We start from the raw sequence: 18,982 nt of genomic DNA, 5'->3' as shown, positions 1-18,982 counted from the left end.
TCTGTGGAGCTTGGCAGGACCAAAGCGTACAGTTCGAATTATTGAAGTTCGAATTAACGAGCTTTCACTGTAACTGTATATTTGCATAACCTGCCTCTTCATGCAACTTGTACCATCCCTTATATACAAAGGGATGGTACATGTATATATATATATATATATATATATATATATATATATATATATATATATATATATATATATATATATATATATATCAGGGCTCTGCCGACCACTCTGGTTCACCAGTCAAAGTTTCCTATTCTCTTCTCCTTTTCTTTTGCTATCCTCGGGTGTTTTTTTATCACATGGAGAATTGGTAGAAGGAAAAGTGATGTAAAAGATGAGAAAATCATAGTTCTCTAGTTCACTCTCTACAAAGATGCAGTAAAAGAACACAAATTTGAATCACTGGCACATGTCTTATGTACATTTCGCATTTTCGCAGCAGTGAGCTCCGCTTTTTTTTTTTTTCCCTGTGAAGTTTGGCGCTTGCGGCAACGTCACTGGGTCACGTTCATCATTCTGTCCGAAATGCGAAATGGGCGAATCTACAATTCAAAATGGCGGAGTGGTCATATCGCAAAAGAAAAGAGAAAGAGAAAGACTTAGTTGTGTGCGTACTCTTCCCCCCACTGCCGCCTTCAATCGCAACATGTCCAAATTCTTGAGGAGAACCGTGATTATATATAATCTGTGCACGTGATCACAAAATGGTGTTAAAATCTTTCTAGAAAGCAGCTCGGCACTATCCTCAGCACCTATTGTCGACACTCAACAAAACTTCACGGCATAGAGATGTGCGCTGCGGTGAAGTGGCATTTGATGGCAAACGCACATTTTGCCTCGATATGTGGCTTCTCAGCGTTGTGCTTCGCATAGCCGTGAAGCAGAGTCAGATTGTAAAATTTTATGAATAGCTTGCAGAGTTCTTGGATTCTTTTGTTTGGTGCGCAATGAATGAACTCGAAAACACATTTAAATATAGTAGTTGATGTCTGTTTGCCTGTGCAGAGTAATTGCATGCAACTTGTTGTAGACCGTGTCATCCTCCGTTCTTACCTTGCTCACTTAATTCTTTTTTTTTTCTCCCATCTTTTTCAGAAATTGAGCACTGTTGAAAAGTTTTTTGCAAGCAACTGCTGAACAACGTATGAACATGGCACCACCGCCGCCCCGTGACGGACAGGACTTTCCTCTACCTCCTCTTTTTAAATCTTCCTAGCGCCCCTTTTTCTTTTTTCATTAGGAAGGACTAGTTCTCACTCTCTCTCTCTCTACCTACAAGCAAGCGAGCTACGACGGGCATTTTTCGCCCGTAGTAATGCTTCTTCCCTCCACGCAAGCACCACCTCTTCTCTTTTTTCACGCGGCATGTCTCGGTCGTGCCTCGCTGCTGCATTTTTCTAGCACAAACAGCCTTCTCTCGCTCTGGAACGTGCAACCGACTCCTGTTGTCGACGAGCTTTCTAGTAGAAATAAACCCCATCCCCCATCCCTCCTGCTACGCCGTGCCGTCGCACGGCTACGCTTTTGCCCGCTAACCTCCTCGCTCGACAGCTTCTAAGCCAGGTCTGAAGCCTAATGCCTGGCTTGACTGCTCGCTCGCAAGTTGGAAGTGCAGCTAGTCTCCGTAGGCCATGCTAGAAATTTTTTTTTTTTCCCCATAGGCGACAAGTTAGCCCAGAGACACTCGCACCTTTGCCCCCACCCCCGCCTCCTCTGTCCTTTGTTACTTTATTTAGATCTAACTGCCGAAGCACAGAACCGAGTGATTGCTCGCAGTAACTCTTAAGGTGTTGTTCTCAAACACTTTCAGTTTTTACGCCCGGCTCAGTGAAATACCTGCATAGCCACAACAGTCTTTCTTTCTTCTTCTCCGAGGTGTGCAGGGGGGTAGGCTTGCAAGTGTCTCGAGAAGCTGCTTTAACTGTCGGCTGATCACAAAACTGCTAGAGTGTGCTCGGCTGATCACAGGAACTGCTAGATTGTGCCAGCTCGAGCACGTGCCGCTGATTTGCGAAACGACTCGGAGGGGTCGGCATGCCTTTTACGAGGCAGGCAGCATCTCTGCACGTCATCGTCGAGAGTGCTCCGCCAGCGGCAACGACAGAGAGCCGTGCGTCGTCGTGTGTGGTGACACGTGCGGTTGAAGTACGAACAGCCAATTGTGGAACTGTGGAAGCAAGCTTGAAGCAAGAACTTTCTCGAGAGTGGGGAGTCCCGGTGGAACGCAGTGTTCGGAGGGAGCAAACAAGTGGTGGCGGCAAGCAGCAGTGGCCACCTGTGCAATAGTGGCACTCGCCGGAGCTACAAAAGGCTTGTCCGTTTGTGTTGCTTAAGTTATGAAACATAGAAATATTAAAATTCCTCAATTGATACGTGGACGTCTGTGGGATTCCTCGAGCCTCCGGCCACTTTGCGTCTGCCGTCTTATCGGCAAAGGCGCAGTCAACCACAAAATTTTACGGAACAGAAAAGCTGAATACCTGCGCAAGCCTCGCAATGAGGACTAGTATTTGCATTTACAGCCCGTGCCAGTATACGTGAAAAACGTGGTCATGTTCGGTTTTACTGACTACTGTTACAGGCTGCTAGGAAATTCAACGTTTTCCAAGATACCGTGGTCCGCAAACTTTTGTGGTTGACTGTATTTACATAAATTTTACGTTCTATTATGGACAACTGACATAGAAACAAATATGGCTAACTACATTTTTTGTTCTACCTTCTACCACTTTGTGTCATTTTGACACAATTTTGGCTTGTACGCCAAGTTCGGGTCCTATGCCACCTTTTGGCTACCAGACACACAGTAATGTGAGAACTTTAATGTACGAGGTGTTCTTCATGCTTTCCGGTTCATGTATTTTATGTACAGGTCTACATGTGTGCAAACGTGTGCGCATGTGTGCCTGCCACTTCAAGTGTTCATCACCTTGTGTGGAAATGCAAAGGGCTAAGCATATTCCAGAAATCGTTCTGGCACAACGTGACGACGTTTGAGAGCTGGGTCCGATCAGCTGACATCAAATCAATCGTCTTATTTTTTTTTTTTTTCCAAGAACAAATTGCAGAGACGCTTAACTCACCATGAAGCCACACATTCTAGTTGGGTTCAATAGAGACTGCACTTGGAAACAAAAATCTGGGTAGTATCATTGGTACTGCAACCGAACTGCAGCACCTGCTGTTGACATTTGGCCAGCACAGCAAGTTCAGCAAGCCAGTAAATGTTCAGCATGATCGTATTTGTTCTAGTTTACTTAGTGATCCAAAATGTAAGTGCTCGCAGAAAAAAATGTAATGCAATAGGACAGAAAGTTGGGCGAGTTGGTACAGTAACATGATCTTTGATTGTAGCGCGAAGTGAACACGGGCAGAAAAAACACTAGCACACATCTGACTACACGCAATGCATTTTGCTTAGTAACTCGGGACCAAGTGCAATGCATGCTCACTGACCTGGAGAGGCAAAGCAGAAGGGTGGGTCTAAAAATTAATCTGCAGAAAACTTAAGTAATCTTTAACAGTCTCGGAAGAGAACAGCAGTTTACAATGGGTAGCGAGACACTGGAAGTGGTAAGGGAATACATCTACTTTGGGCAGGTAGTGACCGGGGATGCGGATCATGAGACTGAAATAATCGGAAGAATAAGAATGGGCTGGGGTGCGTTTGGCAGGCATTCTCAGATGATGAACAGCAGGTTGCCATTATCCCTCAAGAGAAAAGTGTATAACAGCTGTGTCTTACCAGCACTCACGTACGGGGCAGAAACCTGGAGGCTTATGATCAAAAAGGGTTCTACTTAAATTGAGGACAATGCAACGAGCTATGGAAATAATTATGGGTGTAACATTAAGGGATGAGAAAAGAGCAGATTGGGTGAGGGAACAAACGCGAGGTAATGACATCATAGTTGAAATCAAGAAAAAGAAATGGGGAAGGATCGACATTTGGGCGAGTTGGTACTGGTTGAACATCTTGAAGGCGCAGCGCAATAAGACGATGACAGAAGGCAGGAAACACACAGGACAGCGCTGAACTCACAACTAACTTTATTCGAAGGCATACAAACCCTTATGTACACAACCCATCGCCACGTGCTCTCCCGTCCGTGGCGTCCATGGCGTCACTGATAATGACGCCATGGACGGGAGAGCACGTGGCGATGGGTTGTGTACATAAGGGTGTGTATGCCTTCGAATAAAGTTAGTTGTGAGTTCAGCGCTGTCCTGTGTGCTTCCTGCCTTCTGTCATCGTCTTATTGCGCTGCCCCTTCAAGATGTTCAAAAAGAAATGGGCATGGGCAGGACATGTAATGAGGAGGGAAGATAACCGTTGGTCATTAAGGGTTACGGACTGGATTCCAAGGGAAGGGATGCGTAGCGGGGGGGGGGGGGGGCAGAAAGTTAGGTGGGTGGATGAGATCAAGAAGTTTGCAGGGACAACATGGCCACAATTGGTACATGACCGGGGTAGTTGAAGAAGTATGGGAGAGGTCTTTGCCCTGCAGTGGGCGTAAGCAGGCTGATGATGATGATGAATGCATTTTTGAAGCAGAAGATCAGGTGATTGAACAGAAAATTATTGTCGCAGCATAAAAAAATGTGCAATCGCACAGATTGGAGATCAAATGCTGCTGTATGGTAGTCTAATTCAAAGGGACAAAGTTCTTGCATGGATGTGCGTGACCATATAAATTTCATGGGATCACCTAAAATACAACTTAAAATTGTACCAAGTTTTGTAGTAGAGTTGTACCTCGATATAACGAGTTGGTAAAATCGTCGCTTTGCTTCGTTATATCAAAATTTCGTTGTATTGAAATTCGACCTTTTATACAACTAAGCGCAGTCACCGATCGATTTTTCTTACACAGTAAGGGGCCGCAGAACTTGCAGATTTATTGGGCAATCGAAAAAAATCAAATTTGAATGAAAAAACATTTGTGACCAATTTGGGAGTCGGCGACGAATGATGCGGTTTCAGGCCACGTACGTCGACAATATCTTCTCGGCGAAACGAATTAAGCGAAGCTAGCTACGCATTCGCATGCACTGCGCTCCCGCGACTGATAGCGTCGCCCATACTGGGACGACGCTATCACTCTACCCCACTCTGCACCCTTGCGCATGCTTGATTGCGTTACCGCAAGCACGCTTCCCTCCCCCTCTTTCCCTTTGCTTGCGCAGAAAGGCAATACTCGTGAAGCCACCGTCTTTCTTCTCTCACCTTCGCATACCTTCCGTCGTATCTAAAACACAGTGTGCTGCGCGCGCGATAGGATCTTGTCGCACTTGGACTTTATACCGAACATGATGCGGCTTCACTTCGATGGCTGCTTTTGTCGCGCAGCACACGACTTAAGAGGTGCGTTTGCAAGCAGCCGCTTGTGGTTCAATCACTTGACCAACTGCATCCGCGGAAGTTTCCACTGGCTCAGCATTCCTTTGCGGCGGCAGTGAAATTTCGTTATATTGAACTCGCATACAAACACATTTCGTTATATTGAGGTTCTAAATACATGGTGTTCTATGGACAAGAGGTTATGAAAAGAAAAAATATACTTTGTTATATCGAGAATTTCGTTATGTTGAAGTTCATTATATATAGGTTTAACTGTACTTGCTTCTCGTGCCCAACTAGTATTCTTCTGCAGCTACAATATAGACTTACAGTGATGAGGAATGCAATCTGTAGACCACTGAAGTGATGAATGCATGCAAACAGACAAAATGACGGGCAACACAACACACTTAATTTCATTGTCTTGTCCGTGCGTCTCCTGCAACAGAAAAATGGTTCTGATGTACCCATTACACTGGATTACTGGCAGATTCGGCAGTCGGCGTCAGCCATCGTTTCACACATGGCATGTCATCAACGAAGCAATGACTTCATGAAATGTTTAGTGCTCTGTCTGTGCCTTTCCACGTCTGTGACCTCTACTCATCTCTCGGAGAAATTACTCTGCTTAGCGTTCGTTGAGGAGCGGGAGACACTTGGGATCCTCTTTGAATGAGCCCGAATCTTCCAGAACCGAATGCGGCGCACAGATCCAGGGGTCCTGTGTCGTCTGCTGCCACTTGAAGAGCAGCTGCTGGAGCTGCGACAGAACCGGGGCATAGGTTTCGTTCTTTGCAACATTGGACAGCTCGTTCGGGTCTCTGTCCAAATCGTACAGCTCCCACTCGTCCCTGTAGTAGTAGCCGTCGAGCGTCTTGCTCCAGCAAAGTGGTTCCCCGCGCTCCGTCCGGTTCAGCAAATCTTGGAACGTCGGCGACACATAGAAGTCCTGGTCGATTGGGAACGGCATCTTGTAGTTCAGGTTGTGGACGAGCTTCAAGTTCGAGGAGCGTATCATCCTCATGGGGTAGTACATGGTGATCTCGTGAAGGCTGTGGCTTGCATAGACAAAATCTCGCGACTCTGCCGATGCTGATCTTGGCGGAGCGAGCAGCCGCAGCAGTGAAGAGCCCGTGAACGTGACCGGCTTTTTGAAGATGGTGTATTGCGGAACAGGAATGGAGAACCACTCTAGAACGGTGGGCACAATGTCCAGCAGGCTGACGAGTGCATCTGAATGCTGTAGCATGGTGGAAAAGAAAAGTAGTGCAGTGTGAAGAAGAGGTTTCACTGCTGTGGTTAATCACACAGACTTTGATTTAGGCATGTGCATAACTTCGATACTCTGCTTAAGTTTGCCAGAAGTTAAAAAGAATGTGCTACATTCACCATCATAGCCATGAGTGGTTCCGGCTAACACTCCCAGAGTCAGGTTTTATACACACAAATACCCAAGAGTGTGTACACGGGAACAGCCAGTGCCTCAGCTGGTGGTGAGTTGCTTTTTTGCCCACTTCTTTTTTTTCTTTACATCAGCATTCCCACGGTTCTCTTCAACACGACAAATACATTCCATTTTGCTTTTCTTGGCTTCGTCATCTATTGGCTTCATATGGTTGTGACCTAAAATAATTTGGCCTATCGGTTCCCATTCTTTTTCTTCACTAAAGTTAAGGGAACCTAATTACTAAGTAACTTCCAATTGTGCGAGTTGGTAATTGGTTACATTTTGGTGGTTATTCGTACTTGCGAAGTAAGCTTCTTGTAAGTTGCTTGTCTAAGCTAGCACCCATCTCTTCTACCACAATGTTTCTATGATACATGAACGAGCTGTGCGATTGGAATTTTTTTTAAACTGATACTTTTCTTGAGGGCGAGTGCACCATTTAGATATCGCTTAAGTGTTTCCTCTGGGAAGATGGTACTAGAATCTAACTTGAAACTAATTTGCTAGTAATTAGTTACTTTTTCCGCACTCAGTATCCTACTCAAGTAATTTTAGAAGTGTGTTCATTAGTACTCTAACTTTTCAGCCAGGTACCATGTCTTACTCTTTCAAAGTAAATTGTACTTGCTTGCTTTAATTGTTGTCTACATCTCAAATGAAAATTAATTGGCATTAAGCTTAATGCAGTGCTTTGTTGGTCCATTGATCCATGTAATGTCACGCTTGAAGCCTCAGGGCAAAAACAATGAATGCATAACTAGATAGATAGAATTTATTCACGGGAAAGACAGAGAGGTCAACCTAAGCTAGTGCGTTCTAGTCTGATACTCTGCACTGGGGAAGAGGGAAGGGGAGTGAAAGTACTGGAATGGGTGATGATAAGAGTAGTGGTGAGTGCTTGTGCATACCTAATCTTTAACATTGCTTATGTGAAAATTCGTTGGGTTGTATGACAGGTTGCTAGGTCACATGAAGCTGTAGAATGCAGTGAAGCTACTTAGTGCCGTCATTGGCTCGGGGCTCCCAAGTCTACCTTTCTTTTTCAGCCACGTTTGCAAAAAAATAAAGACAGCCCTAGGATGGAGATCGCAACACTTTAATAGCCTTGTCAATGAGTGGTTCTAGAGCAGCAGTCTCACCCTTACCGTGCCAGCAGACCCTGCTTCTTCTGGGTTGCTCACTATCATGGGTTCCTGGATGCCGGGCTCGTATAAGTTGGTCCGTCCATTGGGAAACGGAATTCCATTGTCAGAAGAGTAGATAACGAGAGTGTTATCACTGAACCCAGCAGCCTCCAGCTCTGCCAACACAAGGCCAACTCCTGCATCACACAAGATAGCACACTGCCATTATTGCCCTCTCTACAAATGCAGTAAGTCACTCCAGTGTAATAATGTGTAAAGGATGAGTCAAAATGTGCACTTGCATCACATTCAGACCACTCTTGCACACGCGTGCACATCTGTGCATTACGGTGAAAGCCAGGTATGGAACGAAACAAGTGATGATCAAGCTTGTGCTTTTGCCAGGAGGTCAAGCTAATTCATAGGATGGTCACATGACTATCTAATTTAACAATAGTTTGCTAAACTGCCAAAAGTTGGAACACTTCAAAGGAACTAATAAAGCTAACAGTCATGTAATTCTGGGATTAACACGTCGCAAATGCTGGGAACTGCATCAAATAGGAAGTGCAAAGCAAACAAAATTGATGCTATTCCGACATGTACCGCTAATTCATGAATAGGACTTGCATAAACTACAGTTAAACCTCGGTATAACGAACTTCAGTTTAACGAAATTTTCGCTATAACGAAGTATAACTCTTCATAACCTCTTATCCATAGAACACCCTTCTGTACCTCAATATAACGAAGTATGTCTGTACGCGATTTCAATATAACGAAATTTCCCTGCCGCCTCAAAGGAATGCCGAGGCAATAAATGGAAACTTCCGCAGACGCAGATAGTCAAATGATTGGCTTGCAAACGGCACCTCTCAGATCGCGCGACAAGAGCGACCGCCCAAGTGGAGCCGCATCATGCTCCTTTATAAAGTCCACGTGCGATAAGATCCTATCGGGCCACGCGCACTGTGTGCTTTAGGTGCGAGTGAAAGGGTGCGTGAGTGAGACAAGCAAGATGGCGGCTTCACGAGCGCCACCTTCCGACGCGAGCAAAGGGAAAGAAGGGGAGGGGAGAGAGCTCACGGTAACGCGATCAAGCTCGAGGGAGGGAGGTAGGGGTGGGGGTAGGTTGGCGCAACGTTACTAGCTAGTCTAGTAACGTTAGGTTGGCGCGCATGGCTGTAAGCGCGACTGAGCGCATACGCAGCCGCGCATCCTGCTTTAGAGGTAATCTGCCGCGTGTGCGAAGAGTGTGTGTGCCGAGACGGCATGGCACCGTGTAACCTATCTGTACCGCGCGTTTAGTATTGGAGGTTGCGTAATCTCGAATTTCGTTGCACTCGTTGGAGCGATCGAGAGGCAGACGAAGCATTCGCACACCGCTGCTGACGCTTTTCCTGATAGCGTCTCCCAGTGCACGCGACGCTATCAGCCGCGGGGGCAGAGCATATGTGAAAGCGCGGCTGGCCTCGCTTAACTCGTACCGCCGATAAGATATCGTTGACGTACGTGACGTGAAACCGTATCATTCGTCGCCGACTCCCAAATTTATCGAAACGAATTGTTTTCGCATTCGAATTTGCTTTTCTCGATTGCTCGATGATTTGGAAAATTCTACGGCCCATTCCTGCATAAGAAAAATCGATCGGCGACTGTACTCATTTGCACAAAAAGGTAAAATTTCGATAGGACCAAATTTCGATATAACGAAGCAAATTGACGATTTTACCGAATTCATTATATCGAGGTTCAACTGTAGTAATATCTCGTGTAGCCTGTAAACTAATGTATTATATTGGTCCTTTTTACATTTTGTTTAGCAAATTTCAATGCCTAGCTGCTTTTGGTGCAGAGTTAGCTTCTTCTACATTGCTTTCTTTTTGGGGGGGGGGGGGGGACATATATTTCGAAACTGGTTTCATCAGAGGAATTTGTTCCAAATGGACATGTCTTGCTTACTATAATATGTAAATTGCAATATGTGCTGTAGAGAAATCAGTTAACTCAATTAATGGAATTTCGTCATTTAGATCAGTTACATATTTTCATTTCTCACACAAGTAATGTTCACCTCTTCAAGTAATGGGCGGAAAAGGCCAAGCAGGCCCAGGGCCTTACTTGAGCCCTAACGCTCAGCCACGTCCCTCTTTACCCTTCCCCCTTTCAATAAAGTTTATCACCACCATCAAGTAATGCAGATCGAGTACTGGAATTGTGCTATCTTCCACGGGTGATTAAAACTTCTCTACAGCAAAGAAAAATATTCTGCAGGTCCAGTGCACATCTTCGAATCTATGTGAAGCAAAGCTTCCTGATGCGACTAATCGAATGCTATAAGTTTGCCCATTTCATTCCGGCACCTTTAGCCTACCGGGAGCTAGCACGCGCGAATGTGCTCTTGTGCACCCATGGTGTGCAATGTGACATGTGCAACAATCATCTCAAACAGCTGGTTAGCATTGCCATTATAGAAGTACACATGTGATCCTGGCCTAATTGTTAGAGCAAGCTGGGTTGCCGTGCTGGGTGACCGATGCTCAACCCCACATACCATTGGATACAAAATTCAAATTCTTGCTATTTTTGTTACGTGTGAGTTATTTGAGAAGACAGCAGCAGCAGCCACCGTCGGGAAAGCCCGGGAGAGTTTGCAAAGAAAGGTTCGCCTTAAAAAACCCGGTACAAATCCATCGAAATGGCACAGAAAAATCCTTGCCCTGGTCCAGCCGCCCAACGGTTGTGTACTGAGCTGCTATGTCCTCTCGCGCTGCGGGCGTGTCTGGAACAAACGAAGGCACAACGACTTGACTGGGATCGTAATGCTGGGGAGTCCAGTCTGGGATGCGTCCCATGCCCGGAGAGCCGTCGCCAAACTTTTCGCAGAACGCGCCGTACTGCGGGTGGGTGTGGCCGCAACGATGAGGGTCATGGAAAGCCACGTAGAGAAAGAATGGCCTGAAAAGATGGATTTCCTCACAGTTTCTAGTAATCAGTATCTTGAATTAAGATAGCTCGTGATACATAACAAAACCACTTGGCAGTGCTAAAGACGAGGATGAAAACAAATGCAAGAACACCATAAGTGAGCAGGATACACAAAAAGATATGGGTACCTTTAAATAAAGATCACTTGGTAGTTGGAACATCAGTATTTGTCTGAACCCGTCTTTGACACCATCTTTCACTAGCAGTCATCTTTGGAATCGAGTTATCATCTAAGAAGATGCGTCGAAAGCGATGCAATACAAGTTCAAAATAAAAATGCAATTGTTACTTAACAGGCATATTTGAACAGTGAAATTTTGTAATCAAACTGAATATGAATGCTAGAGGCAAACGTCCTCAAATTATTTAATATGTTATTTCTTTACAAAGCTAAATGGATGAATGTTTGCATGATGCATCTGTCTGGTTAAAACAGGCGCTCACTTGCATTATTTCAGACATGCACGTAACGGCATTTTCAAATTTTCAAGTCGACTGAGGAGCTTGTAGATGAGAAACAACTGCTTTCCATTACGTGGTCCTGCCATACATTCAGTTTGGTGGAAAGTACGTTCAGAACACACAACCAAACGGCACAGTTGTCCTCGTTGAAGGTGAGAGGTGTGAAAACACAGCAACGCAAGCTGTTTTTAACGAGTTCCAAACATGGTGAAAGTGGCCAAGTAATAAAGTGCTTCACCTAAATCGACACAAACAAATTCATATAGTATAGGCTGCTTAGAAGTGAGGCGTTCATGTTGAATGACTGTAAATTTCAGAGCGGAAGTTATATTCCCCGTGTATTCGCTCAGGGAACTGGTGCCTCTGCGCAAATGACCACAGCTCTCCTGCAGTGAAAAAAAAAAAAAAACATTCAGGGGAGTCTTCCGGCCCTTGCCCCAATCTGTGTCTCCCTCAAAACTTCGATAAGTAGGATTATTATTAATGGTAACAAATATTCGACAATATTGAACAGTGAAGTCCACAGGCAAAGACTATTCACTTCTTATTCAAGATTTCGAATAGTATTTGCATGTCTCTATATTTGGGCCTGGCCATGTTTGTGACAATTTTTTTACCTTGTGTCATTGGTAGAGAGGAACTTCCGCACAAGGTGTTTTATGTTCGTAATGTTCCGTCCAACTTGTAGAATGGAGTTGTTTTCCTCGGTGTGTGCAAAATCAAAAGGGTACACCTCTTCGGGTCCAACATGCTTTTTTCCAATAATGCCTGGAAGAAATGAAGTGACAAAGGAGAAGGTGCTTTGCAGTACAGCAAGGTGCAGTATGGCATGGCCTTCGAGGAAAGTTTTCATTAATCGCACACGAAGGCAAATGTGGACACTTCAGAGCCGCACAGATGAAGGCAAATAAGCATTCTTCTTTTTTTTTTTAACATACCAGGCAACTAACAGCGGCAAATGTTACATTCGGCCGGAATGGATCAGGGAGGTAGGGGCATCAGCCTGCTGCTGCTGGTTGGAGGGGTCCGCTTAGTGTGTCGGTTGTGTCACGTTACATTGCATGATGCGGGGCCACAAGACGTGATATTGCTATGGAATTCGTATGAGAATAGAGCAGCAGTAAGTGCAAAGTCTCTTAAAGAATAGATTTTTGTTTGGGGGGGGGGGGGGTCATCTTTCGTTCGTTTTTGTGGTTGGTCAGTGGTCATACTCAGCTAAAAAAATGTTTGTTCATTCACCTTCTCTTGCTCTCATTCACTATTGTTCGTTCTGGCTATTTGCTCGCATTTGCAATCATTGTCAATGGTTTCTGCACAATTTCTTTAAAATAATTTTAAGGAAAAGATTCAGGTTTCTTTATGGAAGTTTCGGGATCTTTTCGAATGTCAAAAAGTTCTGTCAGGGCATCGTGGCTTGCCGTTGTCACTAACTTTGCAAGAACACCCGCTTATTAATCTTACCAGTTCGAATGCCATGTTGAGACAAAAGCAAGGGCAGCGACTTGACCTCTGGGAATGACTGGAAGGCATGCACGCCTTGGTGGAGGCCGTACATGCCATTCTGGTGCGTTGGAAGACCAGTAAGCAGGCACGACCGGCTTGGTGAGCAACTGCTCACAGCGGTGAAGGCCTTTCGGAACACAACTCCCTGTTGAGCGAGCTTGACGAGATTTGGTGTCTTGCAAACGGTGTTGTTGTAGACGCCAGTCTCAAAACCTCCATCGTCAGCTACATACAAGGAAGAAGTGGAAATTAATTGGCAAACAAATACAGCATAATTTGCAAGTATATTTTGGCACCTTTTATGTAGCATATAGTGCATCAGCATTACAGATATGTGAAGACTGGAGCAGGTCTCTCCAACCAGATAATCAGTGCTTTTTTTTAAATAATGGTGTGCAGAAAACCCACACACATACGAGAAGGGACTCCCCTCCTTCCCCACACGCATAAGCGTTCAAAAGAAGATAGCATACCGTGCCAACTTGCTGAAAGCTTAATTATGGAATGTGTGCCTTAATTATTTATCCTTGTGTTTCAGACATTTAATTGTGGTCCATTCTGTGCATGCAGACAGCAGTTCAAGCTTAGCTATCTATCTCTTCACGTCCGGTTGTTCGGCAACATAGATAATAGCAGTGAGCGAAATGACCATGACGCTCGCTTGCTTTCAGGCTGCATCCGGCCCTCTCGCCTAGCTATTAAGACTTTTAGCGTGTCCGGTATTCGGGCAAGCGCGGGCGGTTTACCGGTTTAGCGGGAGCGCAAAAGTGAGCGGCCAGATTGGTGGCGCAAAGCTCAACCACACAAACACAGAGCTAATTACTATATTCTCATTAGCTGCTGGCGTAAATTTTCGACAGTGGCGTAACCGTGTTCACAATTACGCCGCTGCCAAAAATTTGCACGAGTAGCGAAGCAGGATATGGTGAGTTACTGCAGTTTTAGCTCTGCGTTTGTCTGGTTGAGCTCTACAACACCAGGCGGCTTCACCGCTCCGGCCGCCCCCGTTCCATCCGGTAATCCGCCCAAACCGCTCCCGTTTACCGGAATAGCGAACGTACAATCTCTAACTGCCCGTCGATCCTCTTTTCCTTTCACCACTGCAGCTTGCGAAACACGCACAAGTATGGAAAAACAAACGGTTTTCTGAAGCGTTAGAAGATTAGAAGATGCGCATGCGCCCAGATTATTACGTCAGCTGGAGGTAGAGCACGTGATTGCACCATGCATGCATACATGGAGCAACGCCTCCTTTATATGCACGCAACCATATAACGATCATTCTATTTTATGCTGGTGTCGCACGGCCACTTTCGGTCGATCGTGATCAAGAAATTCGATCTCCATCTATCGCGCTCGATCGGGATCGAAAGTGCACCGTGTGACGTATATTATTCGTTAGCTCAAAGCATTGGATATAAGACGTCTGCTGCGGTCAATTGCCAGCTGAATGATTAAAATAAAAATAACGTGCTCAAACAAGGAGCTGGCGGATCGGGACAAGTACATATTTTCTTCACGTCCATATCTAATCCATAATGTTAACGTGCGTGTTTCTTACACAATAATACTAATAATTAGGTGCGCGCTGCATTATTGCGATTAAGGCAAACTACAGGAACACCTATTAGTTTTATATTCCATCCAAATGTACTTACGGGATAATTATATGGCATATGAAGCTGAATAATTGAACTTACTATTCGCGCACGGTGGAAAGCAAGGAAGCCCTAACTACTAACGTAAAATAATTGTCGTTCAACAGTCAACTTATCGCGGAACGTTGTACTCCGAGCGTACTCACCTAGTACAACGAGTACGTTTCTCTGTCCGCTGACCTGCAGTATCAGCTGAGCAGTTAGCACCAAACAGACTCCAATAAATCGACAGATCATTTCGCTTCACTTCGGAAAGCGCGACAACTGCTGACACATGTCGAAAGTCAAACTTATCAGAAAGTGCCAAACAAGCTGATAAACTTACCGCCGCTCTTATCGGTTTCAGTTCCTGTTTGAAGGTCTGATCAGCCGAGCGAGTTTACTAGCAATGACAAATGCTGAAAGCACTGAGCGCACAAGAATACATAATATAATTAGAAGTCGATATAAAAAATACGGAAAGAAAGCTTGTAGAAAGAAATATGCGTGTTTTATAGCGCCACCTATAACCGCTATAAGGAAAGCAACACAGACAAAGAAATGCGCAGACCCTGGTAACCGAGTGGCGTGTGTGTGTGTGCATGTGTGACTGTGATCGTGAGTGCTGCTTTTATCCTGTAAATTTTGTATTCGTAACCACTCCCATTGTGCGTATGACGGGTGTGACTGACTGCGTGAGAATGGGCAATCTTAGGACTGTCGAATCTTTGTAGCGCACGCAAACTGCGTCTTGGTCTACAAGTCAGCTGAGTGAGGAACAACAAAGTTTTTCCCCCCAGTCACGTCGCAAGACACAAGTGGAGAGAGAGAGCGATGGAGGACTTGAAGTGCGGTTTGGTGGGACTAGCGCGCGGTGTTTACGATTCCATCGTGGGCATCGGCGTCATCAAAACTCTGGATGCCGATCAAAGAAAATCTGCTCGGAGAGCCGCGGACGCGCCGTCACAACCTGCAACTGCCCTGGCTCTACGCAGGGCCGCGGTGCAGGCTTCAGCCGTCGGAGCTTCTTCCTCGGCGTTTCAACAGCAGCATCCGTCGACATTGTCGTCGTCCCCGCTACGGACTAAGGAGGAGCCTTTGCTTCTGTACCGCATTTTCCAGTGCTGTCTCCTGAACGGCGGCGTCTTCGGACTGAGCATAGTCGCTTTCAACTACCTGCTCCTCCCCACCGTCCAGTCGCTGATCGACCTGCTTTTCGGCGACCACCAAAGTTCGCCGGCGAACAACATATGGACTTGGTTGCAGCCGCTGCTCGTCTGCACGTTTCAGGCGCTCTGGGTGATTCCGCTGTTTGTGCTGAGCAAGATAGTGAACTGCTTGTGGTTCCAGGACATTGCGAACATCGCGTTCCGCTACGTCACCGGCGGACGCCCCGCGCTTATGACCAGCGTGAGCCGCTTCCTCTCGGACGTGCTGTTCAGCGTGCTGGTTCAGACGCTGTTTTTGTTCCAGTCGCACCTCGTAGCCGCGCTGCCCGTCGGCAAGATAGGTGAGCTCATCGGCCTGATCCACCTGTCCCTGCTGTACTCTCTGTACGCATTCGAGTACGTTTGGTGCAGCCGCGGCTGGGAGCTGCACCGGCGGCTCTCGTTCATCGAGTGCAACTGGCCGTACTTCATCGGGTTCGGCCTGCCGCTGGCCGTGCTCACTTCGTGGCCGACGTCGTACTTCATGAGCGGCTCCATCTTCTCGATCCTCTTCCCGCTGTTCATCCTGAGCGCCCACGGTGTAACGCCGACCACTGGGACTGCCAGGTAAGCAAACGCGTGTTCTACGGGCCGGCCAGATGATGCTTCGCTAGGAACACTTTCTTAGTACCCCAGTGGTGTGAAAAGTCTCGTCTCGCTGCGCGACACCTTAGTGGACAGCTGTCTTCGTGGGCGCGGCAGCGAATGACTTAAAGCGACTTAGTTGGTATAGAAACAACTAAATGAGAGGATGGACAGTTGGGCGTGTTGGTTAAGCGTGATCTGAAGTCAAGGCGCTAAAACGACGGTGGGCAAAGAAGGAACACACACAGGGCGCCTGGGAAAAAAAAGCGCCCTGTGTGTGTGTTCCTTCTTTGCCCACCGTCGTTTTAGCGCCTTGACTTCAGATCACGCTAAATGAGAGGAAATGGAGCAGATGCTACTTTGACATGCAGCGCTCACTTATTTGACCACGACATTGATTTGCAGTGGTGACAGAAGGACCTGTGACTACAACATGTCAGCTTTTTCCCTACTAGTTGATTACACATGGACAGGTTCTTTGGCTTTCTGCTAACACAAGCATTTCGTAGGGCGAGCCTGTTTGGTTTGTCTCTCTCGAGGGTGACATAATTTCAGGGTCTGCTACCATAGCCATCTTATATTTGTGTTGGCCATAGCTGGGTTTGCACTGACGTCATCCTAGCCACCGATCAGAAGAACTGACATGGTGAGAACCTGCATCCGTTGGTGTCTTGTGCTGTGATTCTGTAGGCTCTGCCGCGGTTGTGGCATAAACGCCATCAGCAATCTGACTGTGTTGCGACAACATCGATGCAGGTTAACCTCAACAGTGAAGAAGATGCATTGATGTCATCCTAGCTGCCACATTGGAGCAGGAGCATAACAAGAAGCTGTGTGTGTGTGGCGTCTCATGCAAGTTAGCAAGGCTCAGTTTGTGAGGCTTTCTTTTCCATGTGCATTGCAAGACTGCTGTTCAGCTGATGCAGTTCATGACATAGATTGAGCACGTGGACCAGCACGACCTCCTCTGCTCTGTCGTTGCATTAGTTCTCAGTAGTGCAATGTAGTTGTGCTATCAGTTGATTCCTCTAAAAAGCCAAGTCACATTGTGAAGGGCCTCCGTTTTCTTATCTTGGGAGAAGATGTTACTGACTAGTTGGTCCTTGCTTAAGGCTATCATTACTTCAGTGCGAATGCGCAACCACAAAGAAAACTGTCCATAGACGCATACCCCACCACACAGCTATAAAGTGTCGTCACAGGCGCTACTAATAGCAACAGTGCCCGTGACATTTGCGTGTGTTTTGCTGCAGGGTTATGTCTTAACACTGCACTTTGATCTATATCATATTGTGACCATGCGCTACCTCTCGTGCTTCCAGGTTTCCCCTTCAACTATTCTCTCCGTCCATCTGGGTCTCCAACGCGATCTTCCATCGGTTGACAGCCAACTGCACCGCCAAGCCCATTCGTCCCACAGTCTCGCGACAAAAGCGGTCGGTCACCCGTGAGCACCGGAAGCAGTCCTTGTCTCCCCGTGCATTGCGCCCGAGAACCGCCGCCACTCCCAGCTGATGGACCGGCACAGCCACGCTGTGCACGTCTTGGCTTCACTCCGTGCAAGATTGTCTAGCAGTCACCGTCACATTCGTAAACCGCGCCGTTCACGAATGTGACGGCCTCCCTCGCAGCGTCGATACAACACATGCCAAGGCCACCAGGATTGGGTCGTCTGACGACTGAGGTGGCTGCAGCAGCTTGCGAGCATTTATCATTGGATGGCTGTTGCTCCAGCGACTGTGTCACATGCCCAGCTATATTCAAGGGCACATCGCTGTTTTAGTTTTTATTATTATTGACCTGTCAGTCAAGGTTTGAGAACTTTGTGATGTATCCTTGACTGCTGTGTACGAACTTTTTAAAAGCAGGGCCGGGTGTATTGAGACACTTTTGCTCGCTAACAGTTGCACCTCGGTTGTCACTGCTGCATTGCATCAACAGCACCCTGAGTAGTCTGGACACAGCTGTGAACAGTCCCATGCACATAATATAAAGTATGCTGTAGAGATTATGTTCTTTTGTTCCTATTGAACAAAGCATCTTTTATAAGGTACCATGTCGAAATAAAAGTGCATGTTTTATTGTTTTCAGTTGCTGTGCTAGTCTCTCTTTCACCGCATTGGTGTCAATCAGCTTATAAAATATTTTTGGAGGTTTGAATTGGAATAAGCCTTGTTCCTTTAGCCCCATGTCATGCAGGACCATTGAATAAAAACTTATAATTTAATGTAGCATGTACACGGATGGAGCACACAGTCGTGATTCTTAATTGATACATCACAGGCATCTCAATTTCTTGCCAACATATGCCATCACTTATGCCTTTTTATTTTAGCTAGCAAGCAGCAGCACTCTATATTTCTTTGTAGAACTGATGTTAGCTGTCAGGTCTACTACATATAGACCCTGATAGCAACCCCGATATCAGAGTCCATATGTGGTAGACCTTATAGCAACGTTAGCTGCATATAATCTATTCTTATCTGTGGCTGCTAAATTTTGTAGAAACCTGATGGTGAAAGTTGTTTGCAGGCACCACTATGCTAAAGAGACACTGAGGGAAAAATATTAAGCCAAGCTAGATCAATAGATCTTTAGTTTATTATCGTTTTCTGTGTGCCAGTACATCACTTCGTTCGTGGAAAATTGCTATCGAAGGTCCTGATGCTGCTCATCAA

General features: G+C 46.1%; 3 protein-coding genes across 4 annotated transcripts in view; 2 read left to right on the top strand and 1 right to left on the bottom strand.

The window, feature by feature from the left end:
- The window catches only part of LOC135920135 ((E3-independent) E2 ubiquitin-conjugating enzyme UBE2O-like), a 39,993-nt gene extending 37,606 nt beyond the window's left edge, over window positions 1-2,387 (top strand). For both annotated transcript variants that reach the window (XM_065454236.2, XM_065454237.2), the window contains exon 25: window positions 1,105-2,387. The gene's annotated coding sequence lies outside the window, so the exon portion shown is untranslated. The remainder of the gene's footprint in view (window positions 1-1,104) is intronic.
- Window positions 2,388-5,550: 3,163 nt separating this feature from the next.
- Sgsh (N-sulfoglucosamine sulfohydrolase) lies at window positions 5,551-14,837 on the bottom strand. The gene is made up of 6 exons (XM_065454189.2): window positions 14,679-14,837; window positions 12,833-13,099; window positions 11,989-12,139; window positions 10,641-10,879; window positions 7,943-8,118; window positions 5,551-6,590 (listed from the first exon to the last, which is right to left on the bottom strand). Exons 1-6 carry the CDS (start codon window positions 14,767-14,769, stop codon window positions 5,979-5,981), a joined length of 1,536 nt encoding a protein of 511 aa, XP_065310261.2. The 5' UTR covers window positions 14,770-14,837; the 3' UTR covers window positions 5,551-5,978.
- Window positions 14,838-15,062: 225 nt separating this feature from the next.
- On the top strand, window positions 15,063-18,394 carry tank (EI24 domain-containing protein tank). The gene is made up of 2 exons (XM_065454275.2): window positions 15,063-16,286; window positions 17,627-18,394. The coding sequence occupies exons 1-2, from the start codon at window positions 15,346-15,348 to the stop codon at window positions 17,817-17,819; spliced, it is 1,134 nt and encodes a 377-aa protein (XP_065310347.1). The 5' UTR covers window positions 15,063-15,345; the 3' UTR covers window positions 17,820-18,394.
- Window positions 18,395-18,982: the final 588 nt, after the last annotated feature.

The sequence above is a fragment of the Dermacentor albipictus genome, chromosome 8 (assembly GCF_038994185.2).
Source record: "Dermacentor albipictus isolate Rhodes 1998 colony chromosome 8, USDA_Dalb.pri_finalv2, whole genome shotgun sequence".
NCBI classification, from domain to species: domain Eukaryota; kingdom Metazoa; phylum Arthropoda; class Arachnida; order Ixodida; family Ixodidae; genus Dermacentor; species Dermacentor albipictus.
Note: the sequence above shows the minus strand (reverse complement) of the source record. Positions and strands in the feature narration are given on the sequence as shown.